The sequence below is a fragment of the Schistocerca gregaria genome, chromosome 4, assembly GCF_023897955.1.
Source record: "Schistocerca gregaria isolate iqSchGreg1 chromosome 4, iqSchGreg1.2, whole genome shotgun sequence".
Taxonomy (NCBI): domain Eukaryota; kingdom Metazoa; phylum Arthropoda; class Insecta; order Orthoptera; family Acrididae; genus Schistocerca; species Schistocerca gregaria.
In genome coordinates, this window is record NC_064923.1 from 71,737,759 (window position 1) to 71,761,192 (window position 23,434).

At 40.1% G+C, this 23,434-nt stretch overlaps 1 protein-coding gene across 1 annotated transcript in view; it reads right to left on the bottom strand.

The window, feature by feature from the left end:
- Positions 1-23,434, bottom strand: part of LOC126267596 (Down syndrome cell adhesion molecule-like protein Dscam2) — a 222,942-nt gene that overhangs the window by 111,349 nt on the left and 88,159 nt on the right. The window contains exons 7-8 of the mRNA XM_049972898.1: positions 4,965-5,203; positions 1,709-1,946 (exon numbers count right to left, since the gene is read on the bottom strand). Coding sequence (XP_049828855.1) covers positions 1,709-1,946; positions 4,965-5,203 — 477 coding nt within the window. The remainder of the gene's footprint in view (positions 1-1,708; positions 1,947-4,964; positions 5,204-23,434) is intronic.

Here is a 23,434-nt window from a genome sequence, read left to right on the forward strand (position 1 = left end):
GTGGAAGTGCATGGCAAAGGTATGTCTCATTGCACCAGTTATTAAGGTTTATTCCCATTCCATTTACATATGGAGTGTGGGATGAATGATTGTTTAAATGCCTCTGAGCATACTGTTATGATTACAATCTTGTTCTTGTGATCCCTATGTGAATGATATTTATGGGGTTGTAGTATACTCATAGTGTCATCATTTAAAGCTGATAAATGTGCTCAGCAGTAGCTTGCAGCAATTCTGGTGGAATCTTAGCAATGCGTCCCTGTTCTGGTCTTCAGATAGTAGAGACAAATCAATCCATGATAAATGAATTTTTTAGATACCCCAGAGTCAAAAGTCACATAAATTCCCAGAGCCAACGTCACATGGATTCAGGTCAGGTGATCTTGCAGGCCACATATCTGGAAAACGTCTGGAGATAACATGTTTGTGGAAGATTGCATTAACCTGACCTTTCATTGGGCAATTGACATGAGGTGTTGCCCCACCTTGCATGATGAGGTCTAGCCCCAACTTGCTTGAAAACAGTTGTTTTGACACAACTGAGTTCTTCCAAATCAAGAATCATGAGCTATTCGAGGAGGTCTCAATAATGTGCAAACATCATGGTGCACCTGACTGGCCCTCTGGGTGTTTTCTCTTCTAAGAAGAACAGAACAAGAATAAAGGTGCTTGTGAATCCACAGCACACAATCACTTACAGAGAGTGCAATGTCTCTTCATGCACAACACACAGTTTAACAGTACCCCAAGTTCAGCAGTTCTGTGTATTCACTGCTCTCTGTAGTGTAAAATGTGCATCATCAGTCCATAGAATATTGGCCGGCCAGATGTCAGCAACTTCAATCCATGTCAGAAACTGAAGGGCAAATTGAGAATGTTGCAGTGGATTATGAGGCTTCAACTGCTGCACCATCTGGATCTTGTATGGGTACCACTGTAAAATAGACTGTTGACCATGGGATGGACAGTTCCAGTGACACTGCATGAGCTCTAGCACTGTGCAAGGCACATGCTGTATATTCAGTTACAGTAACAGCAACCTCATCAATAGCTTCTACCAGGTCATCTTCTTTAAATAATTTAATGACATTGGGCCTTTCCTAAGACCTTTCAGTCAGTGATACTCTCTCAACACAGCACTGTAATTGCTACCAATCAGATAACGCAGTTCTACTAACAGCACACAGTCTCTCTTCTCAACAATCATATTTTTCCCTCATGTTATGGCTTGTCAATGGCAGCATGGATCTATTACCACCATAAAAACAGGATATAGCATCAGATTTGCACCTAGTCGCCAAATATGAAACTAATTTTTTCCAGCGTAAATCAGTTTTGCAATAATGCATTAGCATATCTACCAAGTTTCACTGCCATACAATAATTACAGCCCACACTGGACCTCAATGAGAAGCTGCACTTTAATTATAACTACCTGGTATGACTTTGTGATTGTTGTCATATAGAACGTACAACCTGCATAATATGTGAATAAATCTTTATTTTACACTGGTGCATTTGCATATGTTCTGTACCAAGATTTGTCTAAATAAACACTGTATTTAGTGTATGCATACTTAATTTTTAGAACTGATAAACGGAACACACCCAACATAGCCTACTATCTGCTGACTTTAAATAAACCACATGTTTTTTTAAATACGTTTTCTGTATTACTGACTAACAATGCCAAAGGATTCAACATTACCATCTTCGTCTGTGAAGACTAATATCTCTGCGCTCTGTGGTCCTGCACCCGCGCTGTTATATGCTTGGGTAAATATTGCATACTGGGTAAACTTGTGGAGGCCTGAGATTATTATTTTCATTTCAGCATCTGGTATCACTTCATATGTTTTATACTGGAATGGCTCAGTAGAGTTACTCATTCGGTAACCAATATAATATCCAATTATTTCTCCATGCTGAAGTTCACGAATAGGTTCCTAAAAGAAAATGCAAACATTTATTATGCCTCCAGTGATAACCTTTTAGACCTCAAAGGCATGCACATTGGATAGAGATTCCCAGTGCAGAGGGCATGGTAGAACAGGAAGAAAGGAGAGTGAAGAGAGAGCTTGAGGTTAAGTATGTAAACAGTTACAAAGAATCTGAAGTAATCAGCAAAGATATGTCACCACAGTTGTGATCAGCAAAGCAATGAGACACTAAGGATGCACGAAGTACAGATAGATGAAGGATACCAAATAATTTCAAAGTGAGAAATTATTGTGAGGATATTTATGCATACATAATGCATCCACATATACAAATGAAGCTTTAATATGACAGAGTTAACAAAAATATGGTAACAGAAAGTACTTGGTGGACTATAAACGGTCATAGGAGTAAAGGCAACAACGCACCATAAAGCTGAAGATTTGAATGACTGATAGCCATGTAAGCTAATACTGAAAAATATGACACAGTAATTTTTCAGTTTTGTTTTGTGCCTATTGGTACTTAATAACTCAATGATACTGTGTGTTGTTACCTATACTCCTTCCAGAATACCTAGTCTGGTATTATGTTGTCTTAGAGTGTAGGTCAGTATCCTACACTGCTGCAGTATGTTGTTTTCTCACACATGAACAAAAGAAAATGATATGGGATGGAGACTAAAAATTCCTATACAACAAATTAAATTATTATACTTTCTTTTAATACCCATAGTATGAGCTTCATAAATGTACATGAAATGTTGTAGTTACTGAGAAACAGCCCATAATTGTAGTGGGAAATAATATTATAAAGATATTTCAGATCTATTTACAATAGGAAATTTTATTTTTACCTTTATTCTCAATGCTTCCACAACCTCAGTAGATTAGCAGGCACAGAGGTGCAAAAGAAGTCTGAAATTACACACCTGCTATTCTGAATTATATTTTCCATGCATTTTTCAGGTCACTATGGTCAAAGACAAAAATTGGTTTCTAAATGTCTAAATGTACTTTAAGACAGACAGACAGAGAGAGAGAGAGAGAGAGAGAGAGAGAGAGAGATATGCACCATGAAGGAATTATACAAATGGGGCAGAAATCAGTAGAAGTGACATACATGTACAAAAATACAAATACACACAATTTCAGAAAAATTGGCTGATTTGTTGGAAAGAAGAAGCTCTTTACAATTTATGCAAGTTAATAATGCGTCGATCCGCCTCTGGCCCCTATGTAAGCAGTTACTCAGCTTGGCATTGACTGATAGAGTTATTGGATGTTCTTCTGAAGGGTATTGTGCCAAATTCTGAGCTGGTTGGAGGTCCCTGCGCATAATTCTCCAAATGTTCCCAAATGGGAAGAGGTCTGGCAACCTTGCTGCCCAAGGTAGGGTTTGGCAAGCATAAAGACAAGCGGCAGAAACTCTCACTGTTTGCAGAAGCATATTACCTTGCTAAAACATAAGCTCAGGATTTCTTGCCATGCATGGCAACAAAACACAGCATAAAATGTTGTCAACATACCACTGTGCTATAAGAGTGCCGCAGATGACAACCAGAGGGGCCCTGCTATGAAACCAAATGGCAGCACAGAGCATCACTTCTCATTGTTGGTATGGCTTGTGACATTCAGGTTGGTATCCTACTGCTACCTGGGGCATCTGCACACCTGTCTTCATAGCTAATCAGGACATGGAATCATACTGACTTGAGTAGAACTGTCTTCAGTGATGAGTCCCGCTTCACACTGAGCCTTGATGATCTCTGAAGACGTAAATGGAGATGACCCGTACAATGGTGGGATACCAGCTGGACTGTCACCTTCCTTATGGCCCAACAACCAGGAGTGATGGTTTGTGTTGTCACTTCATTTCATAGCACTCTTTGGTTGTCATCTACAGTACCCTTACAGCATAGTGGTATATCAATGAAATTCTAGGTCCCATTTTGCTGCCCTTCATGGCAAGCTATCATGGGCTTACATTTCAGCAAGATAATGCCCTTCCACAAATAGTGAAGGTTTCTACTGTTGTCTTCTAGCTTGCGAAACCCTAGCTTGGAAGTAAGGTCATCAGGTCTCTCCTCAATCAAGAATTTCTACAGCATTATGGGCAGGGCCCTCCAACCATCTTGGGATTTTGTCAATCTAATGCACCAATTGGACAGAATTTGGCATGATATCTCTTAAGAGGACATCCAGCAACTCTATCAAACAATGCCAAGCCAAGTAACTGGTTGAATAAGGGCTCAAAGTGGACCAATATATTACTGAATTGTTTGTTCTGTCAAACTCATTCTCTTGAATAAGTTATTCAGTGTTTTCCTAAAACTGCAATAATTTGTTTGTCTGTTCATGTATGTCAAATATATTGATTTCCATCCCATTTGGATAATTCCTTTATGATGCACCATCTTTTGTCTAAGAGTGTATAATGATAACTGACTTTTTTCCATGCTCATCTTCTCACATCTTGTTGCCAATTTCTAACTCCTCTATAGTGTAGGGATAAAAATACCAACTTCTTTATTTTAAAAAAAATTAACATATAGGGCACTCTTCAATAAGTATTACCTGAGAATTCAGAAGACAGAACCCTAATCTTACTTACTTTTTGCTGTTTTCATGTCCTCACCCAATGTTCATGATATAGTACCAGAACAAACAAAAGGGATTTATAGCTCAATACAAAAGCTCATCTGTGGCACTTATAGCTATGCTGCACATTTATCAATTAGACTTAAAAAATCTTGCATACTACATTGAATAATGTTGTAATTATGATTTTCTTGAGTCCAGAATGATATAATTGATGACCAAAGAGATAATGTCAAGTATTACAAAAAATAACTTGTATAATAAGAGTTTTTTAATTGAATTCACAATAAAAATAAAAATATTAATATCTGACAAAGACTGGAAGGTTACATACAAATTATAAATGTTGTTGTCACACAAGAAGCATTGTAGATTATTTTAGTTTATGTGGTTACTTAAAACAATGGAATGTAGCTAAAACTGTACCTTCCAGCTTACAGACAAGCTCTCTGAGTCAAAAGCTCTGACACTGATGTCTTGTGGTGGTCCTTCAGGAGCTTCTTCAGCTGTAGTGACCATAATATCATTACTAGCATTTGAGGGCCCAAGAGAATTTCTTGCCACAATTCTAAAATGATAGCTGCTAGCTGGCTGTAGTCCACTAATGGTAGCAAATAACTGATCTCCAGGAACAGTTATCTGAGATACTTTCTCCTCCCATGCCACTGTATTAAAAATAAAAATATTATACAAGAGTGTTTCAAGGTAAATATCTTACAGTAAGATATGATGCTGCAAATTCTGATCACAATCACTCATTTCTCATAATTTGTTAATATTTGTAGCAAAGAATGCCAGGTTTGTAGCTCTGCTTTTGATGCAAACCACTTTATCAAAGCAAACACTATATATTGCAGCAATGACACCATGATTTACGGCTAACATCTTTGACTAGAAACCAATATGTTCTGCTTTCAATCCCAGCCACTGTTTAAATTGTGAGTAAAAATCATCAGTAATGGTGGCCAAAGATTTCCAGTACAAGGAGTCACCCTTGTTCTGTCAATGACCTTGTCAAAAAGGGCAGAGGAGTGGACAGAGATTTGAGGCACCCTCCTGCCCATGGATGGGAAAAAGCCTCTAAAAGATGGAAGACTCAGTAATGATCAACAACATGAGCAAGCATAGACAACTGAAATAACTGCATTAATCCTTTTGGATTCATTCTTGGGCTACATTTTACATTACGATTTTCACTGCGGCTCTGATATTGGACAATGTCCAACACATTTCCATTATTGTGCTATAAAGACGACTTGGGGAGAGTGCAGTGAGTAGAAAAATTGGATTGGAAAGGATTAAATAATATAATATGTATCCACAGAAAAAGGGGCCCCTAACTGAAAAAGTTATGATGATATCTTCATTAGCAAATATTCCAGATTATTTCCCCACTTGGATCTTCCAAGAGGGAACTGTCAAGAAGGATGTGACCATGTGAAAAACATGGAATAATCAAAGGATAATATTCTGCTTTTTGGATCATGGTATGTTAGAAAGCTGAATGTAATAGGGAAGATAGAAAATCTGGAATGAGAAAAGCAAAGGCTCAGTCTGGATACAGAAGAAGTCATTAAAGTAAAATCAAAAGAAGTAAGAATTTATGGTCATACAATTGTAGGGATTGTGAAAACAGTAGCCTAAAGCAGAGAGTGAGTTACTGTGAACTGTTTTTTGACAGCATCATTCACATCAAAATCAATGGCAAAACAATACCAAGAAAAGTAGTTCAGATATATGTGCTGACATCACAACCTGAATATTAAAAGTTGGACAAATTATATAAGGATATTGAGTGTGTAATGTAATATGTAGTGGGTGCAAAAGTCTAATAGTCATTGTTCAAAAATGGTTCAAATGGCTCTGAGCACTGGCTCTGGGATTTAACATCTGAGATCATCAGTCCCCTAGAACTTAGAACTACTTAAACTTAACTAACCTAAGGACATCACACACATCCATGCCTGAGAAATAATGAGGTGTGTTTCAAGCTCTCTAAGGCTATTGATACTGCGGTAATGAATACCACAGCAGGGAGTGCAGTTAAAGAGAAATGGACATCTATAAAGGACAGTCACAGAAGTTGGACAGTTTAATATAGGTACCAGGAAGGTAACTCCAAAGAAACCTAGGATAACAAAGAAAATACTTCAATTATCGCCAGAAGACGGAAGTACAAAAATGTTCAAGGAAACATATGAATACAGTAATACTGATTAGTCACTAACATAAAAATGCTCCTATCAGAGCACAAAAAATGTGAATATGTTCCTGTTTATTTAAAAGACTTCAAATGAAAAGTGGGGAACCAACTGTCTCATTCTACCTTCCTCAGAACGTTTAAAAATTTTCATAAAAATTTTAGCATGCAAACATATTCGTACCTTTTATAACATGCCACTCACCTAAAACTCCCACCCACAAGCTCCTCTTACTGTATCCCAGTAAATAAAAAGTGGGGAACCAACTGTCTCATTCTACCTTCCTCAGAACGTTTAAAAATTTTCATAAAAATTTTAGCATGCAAACATATTCGTACCTTTTTTAACATGCAACTCACCTAAAACTCCCACAAGCTCCTCTTACTGTATCCCAGTAACACCAGTCCTTTGCTGCAAGTCGCTCATACCCCCCAACTCCCAGTAACCCTTTCTCACTCACTCAAGCATTGTCATTATCTCTTTGTGTCTCTCTGTCATTGTCTCCTGTGTCATGTCACAGACATTTTTATTCTGTCTCCCTCCCTCTCTGCTCCCACCTGGCGCTGTGGCAATGCCTCCTTAATTCTTTTCCTAGCACTGTTCTGTCACTGTCAACTATGTTCCATTGCCACTGTGTCCCTCTCTTTCTCTCACACTGCCACTATCTCCTTTGCTCTTTCTGTACCACACCAATTGTGCTCTATCTTTCATTATCTATTACTTTTCCATCCCATTGTCACTGCCATTGTCTTCTTCTTCTTCTCTCTCAGCAAAGGAAAAGCACAAATATGTTGACATGTCAAAATTTCTGAGAATAGTATTAAAGGTGCTGAGAAAGGTAGACTGAGTCTTTTAAATAAACCAGGACATATTCATATTTTTGTGCCCCGATACTCCAGTAGGAGCCTTTTTCCATTTGTTTGCTTCTTGTCCCTGCTGCAGCAGATCACATAACTCATTGAACAGAAACGTATTGGTGACTAAAGTTTACATAGTTTACTTATGTGAAACTGAAGTACTGCAAAACTAATTTTACACCTGTGACAAGAACAAGTTGTTAACATGGTATTCAAAAAATCAAGATTCGAGCAGTGATTAAGGACTTCGTAAAGGAATATATGAAAGCAAAGGACATTCATGCCAATTTCCAGAATACACTGGGGGACTCTGCTCCTTCATATCCAACTGTTACCAAGAGGACAAATGAATTTAAATTTGGTCAGGAAAGCTTAGCTGATGATCTGTGCAGTGGTCAGCCAAGATGTGTCACTACTCCAGAAATTATTGCAAAAGTGCACGAAATAGTCATGGAGAATCACTGATTGAAAGTACATGAAATTCTTCACGCTTGTCAGATGTCGTCTGAAAGGGTACAGCACATTTTTGCAAGATGGGTGCCGTGGCTCTTGACGCTGGATCAAAAGTGCATGAGAATGAACATATTGGAACAATGTTCGTCTCGTTTTAGGAGAAACGAACAAAATGTTTTGCACTGGTTTGTAACCACGGATGAAACTTTGGTGCACTACTATACCCCAGAGACAAATCAAAACAGTCAAAGTAGTCAAAACATACTGACTCTCCACCACCAAAGAAAGCAAAGACAATTCCTACAGCGGGAAAGGTCATAGTATCAGTGTTCTGGGATGCGAAAGGGATTCTGTTTGTAGGTTATCTCCCAACTGGGCAAACTATTACTGGCAAGTACTATGCTAACATCCTGGACAAAGTGCAACAAAATATACGTGAAAAAGGGCAGGTTTAGCAAGGAGGAAAGTCATCTTCCATCAAGACAATGCATGCCAGCACACATGTCCTGTCACCATGGCAAAATTACACAAACTGAGGTATGAATTGTTGCCACACCCACCTTATTCAACTGATATGGCTCTCTCAGACTTCCATCTCTTCCCAAAACTGAAAATTTTTCTTGATGGATGAAGATTCACTTCAAACGAAGAATTGATAGCTGTAGCTGACAACTATTTTGCAGGCCTGGAGGAAATTCATTTTCAAGATGGGATCAAGGCACTGGAACATTGTGGACCAAGTGCATTTATCTACAAGGAGACTACATTGAGAAGTAAAAAAAGTTTTAGTGATGTAAGTAATTTTTTTCTATTTCTGGTGTTCCCAGATGATGATGGAGACACTTTACAGGTTATTTCTCTGTCCTATGACATTTTATAAACTACATTTTCACCTCACTCCAAATTGTACATGTGTATTTTATGTGTACAAGGAGAGTAGCTTTGAACCTCTTTATCTCAGAAATGGATAAAAATGTGGAGAAATTATCATGGTTTTTTGAGTTCAGGATTTTAGAAATACATCATGAAAATTACAGTCATTTTGTGAAAAAAAAAAAAACAACGGATTTCTGGGGTGTTTCTTGATAATGGATAAAGACTTTTGAAAATGGGGAGATGGTTCTTCTAGACAAATTCCTAGAGAATAAAACATTAAAATTTGAGTAATTTGCTGTGTTACTTATTATTGAGAAATGCCTCATTAAAGAAATTATGTGCAGAAGTAAGATAACTTTGAACCTCTGTATCTTGAAAATGGATACAGAAATCAAGAACATTGTCAAGTATGTTTGAGATAAGGATCATCAAAATGAACTGTAAAAATGACAGCCTTTGTGGTGTGTAGCCATCTTGAAATCCTTAGCTGGGTTTTGGTCCACTGGTGATGGCGAAAATGTAGTCATAAAGTTTTTGTAGTTTTTTGAGGAAACACCTGCGAACTAATGATGCCTTCATAAGTCACATCAAGCCCATCATAGACCACATCAAATGCAAAATGAGCCAACCGGTCTTCTTCATTTGCGTAAGCAGGAGGAAGCATGTAATATTTGTACTCTGATGCTGTATTGTAGGACAGAGACATTAAGACAATCCTTCTGTTGGGTATACAAATGGTCCCTTGCACAGGGGCTGTACAAGTTACTTGATTTTACCTTTTAATCATCAATAGAACCTGAGGAATGAACACCAGAAAATTCTATTTTTAGGTGCACATTTTGGAACACATTACATATGCATGCTGTCGCATACATACTGATTTATGAATAAAATAAATGTAAGTGCGGGGAAGCCAGATGAAATGCCCGCAGGAAAAGTATGAAGTAATTTTATAAGAAAGGTCATTGGAAGAACTGATCCAGCATAGAGGAAACACACAGGGGAGAGAATAGATGGTTGCAAAGAGTACAATGAAGAACTTTACCAGTTAATGAAGTGTGTGATGGCATGACAGAAGAAGACATATGAGTCAACATGAAAGAGAAGGGGATTCAGTATTGAGTGTGAGTTTAACAGAGCTTTGGGAGATTTGCAATCAAATAAGGCAGAAGAGGTGGATAACATTCCCTTGGTATTGCTAAAATCACTGGGATGAAGAGGCAACTATTCAATTTGTGAATGAAAATAGTCAGTTTTTGAAAATATAATGTAATCAGGTAGATATAAAATCTACTTACTGAGCAGTGGCAGGAGAACACATATATAAAAGGTGTCACATATGCAAGCTTTCAGAACCAGTGGCTCCTGCTCCTGACAGAAGAACTGAAGGGGAAGGAAGAGGGGTGAAGGGAAAGGACTAGTGAGGTTTAAGCAAAGGAGTAGGGTTAGGAAAAGTCATCCAGACTTACTGGACAGTATGAGAAGGAAAGGCTGATTGTTGGCCATTACACCTGAAAACCTCTCAGGTGACCAAATCTTGTCCGGGACAGTCCCCAACAATCAGTCCTTCCTTCTCATCCCATCCGGTAAGTCTCCCCTGATGCAGGGTTCTGAATGGCTTTTCTGAACTCTACCCCTTTTCCTAAACTCAACAATCTTTTTACTTCACCCCTCTTTCTTCCCTTTCAGTCTTTCTACCAGAAGAAGGACCCATTGGCTTTAGAAGTTTGCATACATAATTAATTTAATACATGTGTTCTCCTGCCGCCTCATGGTGAATTGATCTTTTATCTATCCAATTATTATAATAAAAATATATTAAAAACAAGGATTCCAAGACTTACCAAGTGGGAAAGCGCCGGTAGATAGGCACAATAAATAAAACACACAAACACACACACAGAATTTCTAGCTTTCACAACCGACGGTTGCTTCTACAGGAAAGAGGAAAGGAGAGGGAAAGACGAAAGGATGTGAGTTTTAAGGGAGAGGGTAAGGAGTCATTCCAATCCCGGGAGCGGAAAGACTTCCCTTATGGGGAAAAAAGGACAGGTGTACACTAGCACACACACACATATCCATCCGCACATACACAGACACAAGCAGACATATTTAAAGGCAAAGAGTTCGGGCAGAGATGTCAGTCGAGGCAGAAGTACAGAGGCAAAGAAGTTGTTGAAAGACAGGTGAGGTATGAGCGGCGGCAACTTGAAATTAGCGGAGGTTGAGGCCTGGCGGATATCGAGAAGAGAGGATATACTGAAGGGCGAGTTCCCATCTCCGGAGTTCGGACTGGTTGGTGTTGGTGGGAAGTATCCAGATAACCCGGACGGTGTAACACTGTGCCAAGATGTGCTGGCAAGGCATGTTTAGCCACAGGGTGATCCTCATTACCAACAAACACTGTCTGCCTGTGTCCATTCATGCGAATGGACAGTTTGTTGCTGGTCATTCCCACATAGAAAGCGTCACAGTGTAGGCAGGTCAGTTGGTAAATCATGTGGGTGCTTTCACACATGGCTCTTCCTTTGATCGTGTACACCTTCCGGGTTACAGGACTGGAGTAGGTGGTAGTGGGAGGGTGCATAGGACAGGTTTTACACTGGGGGCGGTTACAAGGGTAGGAGCAAGAGGGTAGGGAAGGTGGTTTGGGGATTTCATAGGGATGAACCAAGAGGTTACAAAGGTTAGGTGGACGGTGGAAAGACACTCTTGGTGGAGTGGGGAGGATTTCATGAAGGATGGATCTCATTTCGGGGCAGGATTTTAGGAAGTCGTATCCCTGCTGGAGAGCCACATTCAGAGTCTGATCCAGTCCCGGGAAGTATCCTGTCACAAGTGGGGCACTTTTAGGGTTTTTCTGTGAGAGGTTCTGGGTTTGAGGGGATGAGGAAGTGGCTCTGGTTATTTGCTTCTGTACCAGGTCGGGAGGGTAGTTGCGGGATGCGAAAGCTGTTTTCAGGTTGTTGGTGTAATGGTTCAGGGATTCAGGACTGGAGCAGATTCGTTTGCCACAAAGGTCTAGGCTGTAGGGAAGGGACCGTTTGATATGGAATGGGTGGCAGCTGTCATAATGGAGGTACTGTTGCTTGCTGCTGGGTTTGATGTGGACGGATGTGTGAAGCTGGCCATTGGACAGATGGAGGCCAACGTCAAGGAAAGTGGCATGGGATTTGGAGTGGGACCAGATGAATCTGATGGAACCAAAGGAGTTGAGGTTGGAGAGGAAATTCAGGAGTTGTTCTTCACTGTGAGTCCAGATCATGAAGATGTTGTCAATAAATCTGTACCAAACTTTGGGTTGGCAGGCTTGGGTAACCAAGAAGGCTTCCTCTAAGTGACCCATAAATAGGTTGGCAAACGAGGGGGCCATCCTGGTACCCATGGCTGTTCCCTTTAATTGTTGGTGTGTCTGGCCTTCAAAAGTGAAGAAGTTGTGGGTCAGGATGAAGCTGGCTAAGGTGACGAGGAAAGAGGTTTTAGGTAGGGTGGCAGGTGATCAGCGTGAAAGGAAGTGCTCCATTGCAGCGAGGCCCTGGACGTGCGGGATATTTGTATATAGGGAAGTGGCATAAATGGTTACAAGGATGGTTTCCTGGGGTAATAGACTGGGTGAGGATTCCAGGCATTCTAGAAAGTGGTTGGTGTCTTTGAAGAAGGATGGGAGACTGCATGTAATGGGTTGAAGGTGTTGATCTACGTAGGCAGAGATACGTTCTGTGGGGGCTTGGTAACCAGCTACAATGGGGCGGGCGGGATGTTTGGGTTTGTGAATTTTAGGAAGTAGGTAGAAGGTAGGAGTGCGATGTGTCGGTGGGGTCAGGAGTTTGATGGAGTCAGATGAAAGGTTTTGTAGGGGGCCTAAGGTTCTGAGGATTCTTTGAAGCTCCGCCTGGACATCAGGAATGGGATTACCTTGGCAAACTTTGTATGTAGAGTTGTCTGAAAGCTGACACAGTCCGTCAGCCACATACTCCCAATGATCAAGTACCACGGTCATGGAACCCTTGTCAGCCGGAAGAATGATGATGGATCGGTCAGCTTTCAGATCACGGATAGCTTGGGCTTCGGCTGTGGTGATGTTGGGAGTAGGATTAAGGTTTTTCAAGAAAGACTGAGAGGCAACTCTGGAAGTGAGAAATTCCTGGAAGGTTTTAAGAGGGTGATTTTGAGGAAGAGGAGGTGGGTCCCGCTGTGATGGAGGACGGAACTGTTCCAGGCAGGGTTCAATTTGGATTACATTATAACTATTTTTGGATTTTGGATTACATTATAACTATTGTAGAATCTACAAGTTTGGAAAAATACTACCACATTTTTGGAAAAATATCATTCACATACTCTCAAAGATAGAATGGGCAAATAAGTGCAGGACAGTCAGCCGAACATCCATGCATTTCATTTACTGACAACAATAAAATACAGAACAATGAAAAAGAAAATGTGCCTTCTGTTTGATGGTGATTATTATGGATTTAGGAAAGGTAAAGGCATAAGAGCAGTTCTGACATTGCAATTGATAGTGGAAGCAAGGCTTAAGGAAAATCTAAATGCATTCACAGGATTTGTAGACCTACAAAAAGTGTTTGCAATGTAAAATGTGTGAGATGTTCAAAATTCTCAAGGAAATAGGTGTAAGTTATAAGGAAAGATGGGTAGTCTAATAAATGCAAAATAACCAAGAGGAAAGAAAAAAAGAATGGAGGAGACAGTATGAAGTACTCAGATTATCTGTCCCTACTGTTCCATCTATACACACTGTGGATTGAGAATAAACCAAAGAAAGACAAAAGCAAGGATAAGTAGCAGAAATGAGTTAACTCAAAAACTTGGCATCAATACTGGGTATCATGAAGCAGACAAAGTGAAGGAATTATGCTATCTTGGAGTGAAACACCACATAATAAAACGAAGCAACAATGATGTGAAAAGAAGACTAGCACATACCAAGAATATATTCTTTGCCAAAAAGATCTACTAGCATGAAGCAAAAGTCTTAAATTGAGGAGCAAATTTCTGAGAATATATGTTTGGAGCATAACATTGTATGGAAGTGAATCAAGGACTGTGGAACAACTAGAAAAGAAGAGAACTGAAGCCTTTGCGATGTGATGTTCCAGATGGGTACTGAAAATTATGTTTACTGATAAGATACGAAATGAGAAGGGTCTCTGTAAAATCACTGAGGAGCAACATGTAATAAACATTAAAAAGAAGGGACAGGTTGACAGCACATGTTTTAAGATATCAAGGAATAACTTCCATAGTACTTGGAGGAGGTGTAGAGAATAAAAACTATAGGGGAAGAGGGAGACTGGAAAGTACCCAACGAATAACTGTGCATGTTTGGGAGACTGATAATTTGAGATGAAGAGGTGGGCTCAGGAGAGGAATCTGTGGCAGGCCACATCAAACCAGTCAGAAGACAGATGAAGGGGGGAAAGATTCCTTTTTTTACATAAATAATCTGACAGACAGGTGAGCAGCAATCTTTGGCTATTTGCTGATGATGCTGTGATGCATGGGAAGGTGTCATTATTGAGTGATTACAGAAGAATGCAATATGGCTTAGACAACATTTCTAATTGGTGTGATGAATGACAGCTCTAAATGTATAAAAAATAAGTTAATGCACATGAATAGGAGAAATAATCCCATAATTTTTGAATGCAGCATTAGTAGCATGCTGCTTGACACAGTCATGATGATTAATATCTAGGCCTTATGTTGTAAAGTGATACGAAATGGAATGAGTATGTAAGGACAATAGTAGGGAAGACTGACTTCAATTTATTGTGAGAATTTTAGTAAAGTGTAGCTTGTCTATACAAGAGACCACTTATAGAACATTAGTGTGACCCATTCTTGAGTACTCTTGAGTGTTTGGGTGCCCACCAAGTCAGATTAAAGAAAGACATTGAAGCAGTTCAGAGATGGGCAGCTAGATTTGTTATCTGTAGGTATGATCAACATGTGAGTCTTATGGAGATGCTTCGCAAACTCACGTGGTAATTCCTGGAGAGAAACACTATTGAGAAAATTTTCAGAACTGTCATTTCCAGCTTACTGCAGAATAATGCTGATTCTTTCTGCCAGAGTTTTGGTGATATGTGTATGCCATGATCAATTTTAATGAAGTTTCTGACACATTGTTATTGCACGTCTATAAACAACAAATGCTCCCTGGATACAGGTGGCTTTAATTGTACACGAGGGGCAGTCATCACACAAGTTGCTCTAGGTGGCCAACAGACTGCACACTATTCTCAACTTGCCTGCCACAGTGGTCGTGACATCAACCACTGCATCAGCTGAGGATGGCTGGCTCCCACCCAGTCTGCCCAATGACTCAATGCCTCACTGCACCACCACTATGCCCCAACACTCAATTAATGTCTCCAATGAACTCCAAAGCTTCTGCACTGTGATTGGGAAGATGACAAGATAGCTTCAGAAGTTACAGTTCTGGACTACTCTGGATGACAACACTCTTCCACACCTAGTTTTGGCTTTACAATATCAAAATTAGAAACAACCCCAAGCTACCACAATAGGTATTTTTTGGTTTCATAGACACTTTGGATTTAAAGCTATGAAGAGCATGAAATTGTGTTCCCAACCAAGTCACAACTGCATTCTGTAGCAGGTATGACGGATCGCTACACAGCACCACCTACCAGAGGTTCATCTTCACACAAAGGAATACAGGCTACAAAACACTGATCAATGGGTTGTTCATAGCAGCACAACATCAAGACCACCAATTCAGTCACTGCTAACTGCAGTATACACTACTTTGTCATAATGGTTACACATCCCTGACAAAACATTAGGTTTTGTTATCTTAGTCGACATGGGCTCAGGCATCAGCACCATTCCAGCTTCATACACATGGTATATCAAGACTAATAGATCCTTAATGCCAATGGCCAATCCTCACATGTGGATACAAAATTATGACAACCAATATTGGTCCTGCATCAGTTCGAGTGAACATTTGTGGTCGCTGGCATAGCACAGCCTATGTTAGGCACCAATTCTTTTGCATATTTTGCATTAAGTCGGGTGATGCTGAGGGAATTAGATTAGGAAATGAGACACTTAAAGTAGTAAAGGAGTTTTGCTATTTGGGGAGCAAAATAACTGAGGATGGTCGAAGTAGAGAGGATATAAAATGTAGACTGGCAATGGCAAGGAAAGCGTTTCTGAAGAAGAGAAATTTGTTAACATCGGGTATAGATTTAAGTGTCAGGAAGTCGTTTCTGAAAGTATTTTTATGGAGTGTAGCCATGTATGGAAGTGAAACATGGACAATAAATAGTTTGGAAAAGAAGAGAATAGAAGCTTTTGAAATGTCGTGCTACAGAAGAATGTTGAAGATTAGGTGGGTAGATCACGTAACTAACAAGGAGGTATTGAATAGTATTGGGAAGAAGAGAAGTTTGTGGCACAACTTGACTAGAAGAAGGGATTGGTTGGTAGGACATGTCCTGAGGCATCAAGGGATGACAAATTTAGCTTTGGAGGGCAGTGTGGAGGGTAAAAATCGTAGAGGGAGACCAAGAGATGAATACACTAAGCAGATTCAGAAGGATGTAGGTTGCAGTAGGTACTGGGAGATGAAGGAGCTTGCACAGGATAGATTAGCATGGAGAGCTGCATCAAACCATTCTCAGGACTGAAGACCACAACAACAACAACATTTTGCATTGACAGTGGACTTGAAGATGCAGTATTGGCCACCGTCTGATTGTCTGTACTTTCAAATACACCGACTCCAGTTATGCTGCTGTGTTTTCTACAGCTGCCAAAATGGCATGAGGGTGCTGTGACAAACAATTACACCGCTGCCAATGAGGTGGAAGCATGCCTTCTCCAAAGCTGCAACAGCAGATGCACTTAAGTTTGAACTTCATGCACTGACCCCCTTTTGTGGGTTCGCCTGTTGAATAACATTTACAGGCTTTCATAGTGGTCAGGGCTCAACATCTGCTGAATAGACATTGCGCTGAAAGTGATGGATTTATAAATCTTTTGTATCTGTATATATTTCTGCAGTCCATTCTACTGTTAGCAACTGGCACTACAACTTTAGCAACAAAGTTATGTATTATTTTTGGTTCAAATGGCTCTGAGCACTATGGGACTCAACTGCTGTGGTCATCAGTCCCCTAGAACTTAGAACTACTTAAACCTAACTAACCTAAGGACATCACATACATCCATGCCCGAGGCAGGATTCGAACCTGCGACCGTAGCAGTCGCACGGTTCCGGACTGCGCGCCTAGAACCGCGAGACCACCGCGGCCGGCGTATTATTATTATTATTATTATTATTTTTTTTTTTACTATTTGATATTAGCTGTAGACTAAATTAATATTTGAATTCTATGTTCATGAATAATTTCTGTTTCTCGCTCCTGTATCCACTGTAGAACCACACAGTATGCAATTAAGACATAACGAAAGAAATCCCAATTAACACATGCAATTAATGGTTGCACTATGTCCGGATACCACAGTCACTCTGCAACAAATATGGCAATTGGAGTCAACAACATTAATCCATCTAATGATGGCAATGAGTATGCACAAGTGTAAAACACCCACCACAGCTTGATTTCAAACCAATGTGATATCGAGGAGAAGTATTATGGAGTAAAGTGCAACACAGATCTGTTGCAGGCAGAGAACACTGAGTTACTTTGTAAACTGCTGTCCATGGCAAGCAAATTACAAGCTGCCCAGAAAATTACGGACAAGTTGAAGGGCATTACAAAGTGTGTACAGAACACAGACTATGCTCATTCAATGAAGTTTCGTGCAGTGACAGAAAGTGATGCAACAGAGCAGTGTTAAGCACAACATGGCACATCGTACATGTATCACATTGGGCCCCCTATGTTTTGCTTTGTGCCCGCATCATGACACTGGAGCACCTACTGGAGCTTAAATCAGTATTTGAGGAGATGTTTTGGGATAGAGCTATCCATGATCTGACAGTCTTTGGTTATCACCACGCCAAGTAGTTTGCAAGACGGATGTGGTTTGTGGCACCCTTGCACTGATTGCTGAGGAGTGAATACTAGAACAATACCTGATAGGTATCCCATATCTAATCCATACAATTTTATAAGCTCTCTGGCAGGGACAATCCTTTTTAGTATTTTGGACTACCGCAAGGACAAGGTGGTACCTGGTGATATACCCAAGATGGCTGTGATTAATCCCTTTGGCTGTTTGAATTTTTGTTTACGCCATTTTGACTTAAAAACAATGTGTTAACTTTGCAGCAGTTTGTGGATAAAGTTTCGAAGGGGCTTCCCTTTTGTTTTGCATGTCTAGAGGATCTGCTAGTATTTTCACAAAATGCTGAGTTGCATGAGCAGCATGTTAATGAAGCACAGTGAAGGTTACACAGCTACTGAATCAAACAGAATCAGTACAAGTGTGTAGTTACTAAATCAGAAGTGACTTTCCTGTGCTACAAGGTATCAGCACATGGCACCTCCATTCAGATACCCCTCAACAATACTCTGATTGGTAAAAACACCGAGGGAAAATCAATACTCCAGTGGAAGTCAGAAATCGATGACACATTCAAGGATCTACAGAGAAGCCTTGCTGAGGTGGTGCTGCTTGCTCATTGTATACCACTCCATTGGCTACAGTAATAGGTCCAGCCAAAGTGCTGTCGGTGTGGCTCTAGATCAAGAAGTAAATAACCATTGGCAATCATTAAGTTTCTTTTCTGAAAAGCTGCAGCAGAGACAAATACACTGTATTACATATAATAGAGAACTACTTAGGACAGTGAGAAGCACTTCCACCCTCTAATAGACCAGTGAAACCAAGTTAATTTTTGAATGTTTTTATCAGCCACCTGATTCTGCTGTGACAATTCTAGAGTCCTAACAAACATAGACTGTGATGTCTATCGATTCATTTCAAGGGGTACAGACAGACAGTCATGTGATGTACTTTTGAAAAATTTTTTTACAAACTGTCTTGAGCAACTAGTTTGGAATATCTTAGACCTTGCAGCTACAAATGGGCCAAACATTATTGACAATGTCACTATAGAAACAGAGATAAGTGATCATGATGTAATTATAGCAAATATGATTATGAAAGGTAAGAAATCAGTTAACAAGGCTAGGAGAGCATTTCTGCCAGAAATATCAGACAAGCAGTTGTTAGCATCTCTCTTAGACAATGAACTGACATCACCTAGTTGCTGTAAGATGGACATAGGAGAATTATCGGCAAAGAAAAGTGACAGGACTTCTATTATTCTCTATATACATAAATGATTTGGCAAACAATGTGGGCACCAATCTGTGGTTGTTTGTTGATGTTGCTGTGGTGTATGGTAATGTGTCAAAGTCAAGTGACTATAAGAGTATACAAGATGACTTAGACAAAATTTCTCATTGATGTGATGAATGGCAGCTAGTTCTAAACGTAAAAAATGTTAGTTAATGTGGATGATAAGGAAATCCAAACCTATAATGTTCAGATACATTGACAGTGTCACATCATTTAACTATCTGAATAAAATGTTGCAAAGCAATATGAAATGGAATGAGCATGTGAGGATCGAGGTAGGAAAGGCGAATGATTATCTTTGATTTATTGGGAGAATTCTAGGAAAGTTTGGTCCATCTGTAAAGAATACCAGATATAGGGTGCTAGTGCGACATATTTTTGAGTAATGCTTAGGTGTTTGGGACACATACCAAGTCAGATTTAAGGCAGACATCAAAGTAATTCAGATGCAGGCTGCTAGATATATTATTGGTATATTCAAACAACATGCAGCTTTGTGACAAGTTAGGCCACAACTTCCTGGACTTGTGCCATACAGTTGAGAACTGTAGGTGTCCACTAAATAGGTCATGTGTGCACTACATGTCAGAGGCTGCTACTCAGGTAGCTAACTGTGTGTGGTGTGCACACAAGGGCTTTTTAGATTAGGCAACCCTCCATCCAATCCAGATAATGATAGCTGTAGGAAACCCAGATGCATCAGTGTAAGATTAAGGAATGCCTCCCACAGATGATACTATTAAAATCCTAATGGTAAACTGCCAAACCATCTGGAAAAAAGTACCAGAGTTTGAAGTGTCCATGCAAAGCAATGAAACTCACACAATACTAAGTACAGAAAGCTGCTTGAAACCCAAAATTGATAGCAGTGAGTTTTTTGGCAAAAATTTAAGTGTATATCGAAAGGATGGAGATGGTGTTTTTGTTGCAGTAGACAAGCAACTCAAACCATCTGAGGTAGAAATTGAAACTGCATGTGTGATTGTTTAGGCGAGACTCAGTATCAGCAGTGGGCATAAAATGCTAATTGGATCCTTCCATCACCCACCAGACTTGTCTCCTGATGTAACCAAAAACTTTAGAGAAAACCTCAGTTCACTTGTAAGTTCACCAGTCGTACTGTAATTATCACTGGAGACTTTAAAAATCCAACAATTAAAAGGAAAAATTATAGTTTTCTTAGCAGTGGTTGTGATAAGACATCCTGTGTAACTTTGCTAAATGCTTTCCTTGAAAATTACCTATAACAAATCGTTAGGATCCCACTTGTAATGGAAATATATTAGATCTAATGGCAACAAATGCACCTGACCTCTTTGAGGATGTCCACATCAAAACTGGTATCAGTAACCATGATGCAGTTGTGGCAGCAATTATTGCCAAAGTACAAAGGACAAGTAAAACAAGCATTAAGATGTGATTCTTCAATTTCTCCAGGTGTATTTCATGACAAAATAAATCTTGGATGAACAGCCTGGTGTGAGCGTACAAAGGACACAATATTTCAGCAGTCTACTGCCAAGGGATGGCACGCATCAGGTATATATCAGAGTCCCCCTTCCCTTCCTATGGGTGCTCCTTCCACCGTCCGTGCTGCGGGCACTCTCTTGGCCGTCTGTGCCAGCATTCGATGCCCAGTTTGTGACCCAGCATCTGGGTATTCCCTCGTAGGTCCACACCCAGGGAGATTTGCCAGCAGCCCCTGCCCTCAAAGTCAGTACATTCTGAGATATTTATATCTTCTCCTTAATCTGGGTAATGGCTGGTCCCCAAGCTTGGTTAAGGGAATAGCCGCTGTCAAGATCCAGTTCAGGTTTCCTTACTCTGATCTCTATAGCTTCTTTGACGGTACAGTCTCAATATTTTAAAGTCTGTATTAGGACCTTGGTCTTGTCATAATCCATGCCGTGAATTTCTGACATGCAATGCTTGGCGATTGCAGACTTATTAGGCTGTTGCCATTTGTATTCATAGCATCAGTCTTCAATGGTGCAAATTGTCTGACCTATGTATTCCTTACTGCAATGGCATGGTATTTTGTAAACCCCTGATTTACATAAACCAAGGTCACCCTTAACACTGCCAAGAAGTGCTCTGGTTTTAGTTGGAGGGCAGAAGATGTTTTTTACTTGATATTTGCATAAAATGCTTAAAATTTTTTTCTGATAAGGCCCCACAGAATAGTATTAATACCATGGATGTGTTCTCCTCAGATTCTTCATTAGTTTCTGACAGTTGTGTTGCAAGTGCCAGATGTAGAGCATCCTGGATTTGCCTTTTCTTATAACCGTTCTTCGGAAATATGGACTTCAGATGGGCCAATTCTTGTTGGAGACTGTCCTTGTCAGAGAGGGCGCAAGCTCTGTGTACAAGAGTTTTTAGCACACCATTCTTCTGAGCAGGGTGGTGGCAACTATCCGCATGTAGGTATAAATCAGTGTGAGTTTTCTTTCTATACACATTGTGCTCCAACCTGCCGTCATCTCATCTTTTGATGAGAACATCCAAGAAGAGGAGCATCTCATCCAATTCTACCTCCATGGTGAAGTTGATATTCTTGGTCTTGAGTAGAGATGTGCAAGAAATTCCATCAGCTTGTCTCTTCCATGTGGCCAAATAACAAACAAGTCATCCACGTATCAAAAGAAACAGGTAGGTAAGTTTTAGATGCCTTGACTCCAAGGCTTCTTCCTCGCGAAAGTTCCATGTACATATTAGCAGTGACAGGAGAGAGAGAACTCCCTTCCTTCATTCTGCTCGTAGTAGTCACCACCAAATAGAAAATATGTTGATGTTAGAACATGTCTGAACAGATCGGTGGCTTTCTCATCAAATTCGGATCACTCTTTGGATTTCTTGGGACACATCAACCACCTCACAATTAAGGAATCTGACATACTTGTGAGATTCAACGTGGGTTCCCTGTTTACTAGGTTTTTGTTACCTGTATCTCTGAAACTCAAGGGCTGGAAATTTGATGAGAAAACAATGAATCTGTTCAGACATGTTCTAACGTCAACATATTTTCTATTTGATGGTGACTACTATGAGCAAAACCAAGGTGTTGCTATGGGGAGTCCTCTCTCTCCCATCATTGCTAACATGCACATGGAACATTTTGAGGAAGAAGCCTTGCAGTCAGTGCACCTAAAACCTACCTGTTTCTTCAGATACATGAATGACATGTTTGTTATTTGGCCACATGGAAGAGACAATCTGATGGAATTTCTTGCACATCTCAACTCAAGACATGAGAATAACAATTCGTCATGGAGATAGAATCGGATGGGATGCTCCCCATCTTGGATGTTCTCATATCAACAGACAAGATGATGGCAGGCTGGGGCACTGCATGTATAGAAAGAAAACTCACACCGATTTATACCTACACACAGGTAGCTGCCACTACCCTGCTCAGAAGAATGGTGTGCTAAAATCTCTAGTACACAGAGCTCGCAGCCTCTCTGACAAGGACAGTCTCCTACAAGAATTGGCCCATCTGAAGCCGTGTTTCTGAGGAACGGTTATAAGGAAAGGCATATCCAGAATGCTCTACATCTGACACTCCCAACACAACTGGCAGAAACTAATGAAGAACCTGAGGGCCATGTTTCTGAGGAACGGTTATACGGAAAGGCAAATCCAGAATGCTCTACATCCGACACTCACAACACAACTGGCAGAAACTAATGAAGAACCCAAGGAAAATATGACCATGGCATTCATTCCATTCTGTGTGGTCTTACTGGGAAAAATTGGATGTGTTTTATGCAAATATCAAGTAAAACCATCTTCTGCCCTCCAACTAAAACCAGAGCACTTATGGCAGTGTTAAGGACGACCTTGGTTTACATAAATCAGGCATTTACAAAATACTGTGCCAATACAGTAAGGAATATATAGGTCAGACAATTCACACCATTGAAGACCGATCCCATGAAAACAAATGGCACACGAGATTGCAACATCCTAATAAGTCTGCAATCGCTGAGCATTGCGTGTCAGAACTTTACGGCATGGATTATGACAAGACCAAGGTTCTAACACAGACTTCAAAATATTGGGACTGTATCATCAGAGAAGCTATAGAGATCAGAGTAAGAAAACCTGAACTGAATCATGACAGCTTGGGAACCAGCCATTACCCACATTAAGGAGAAGATGGAAATATCCCAGAATG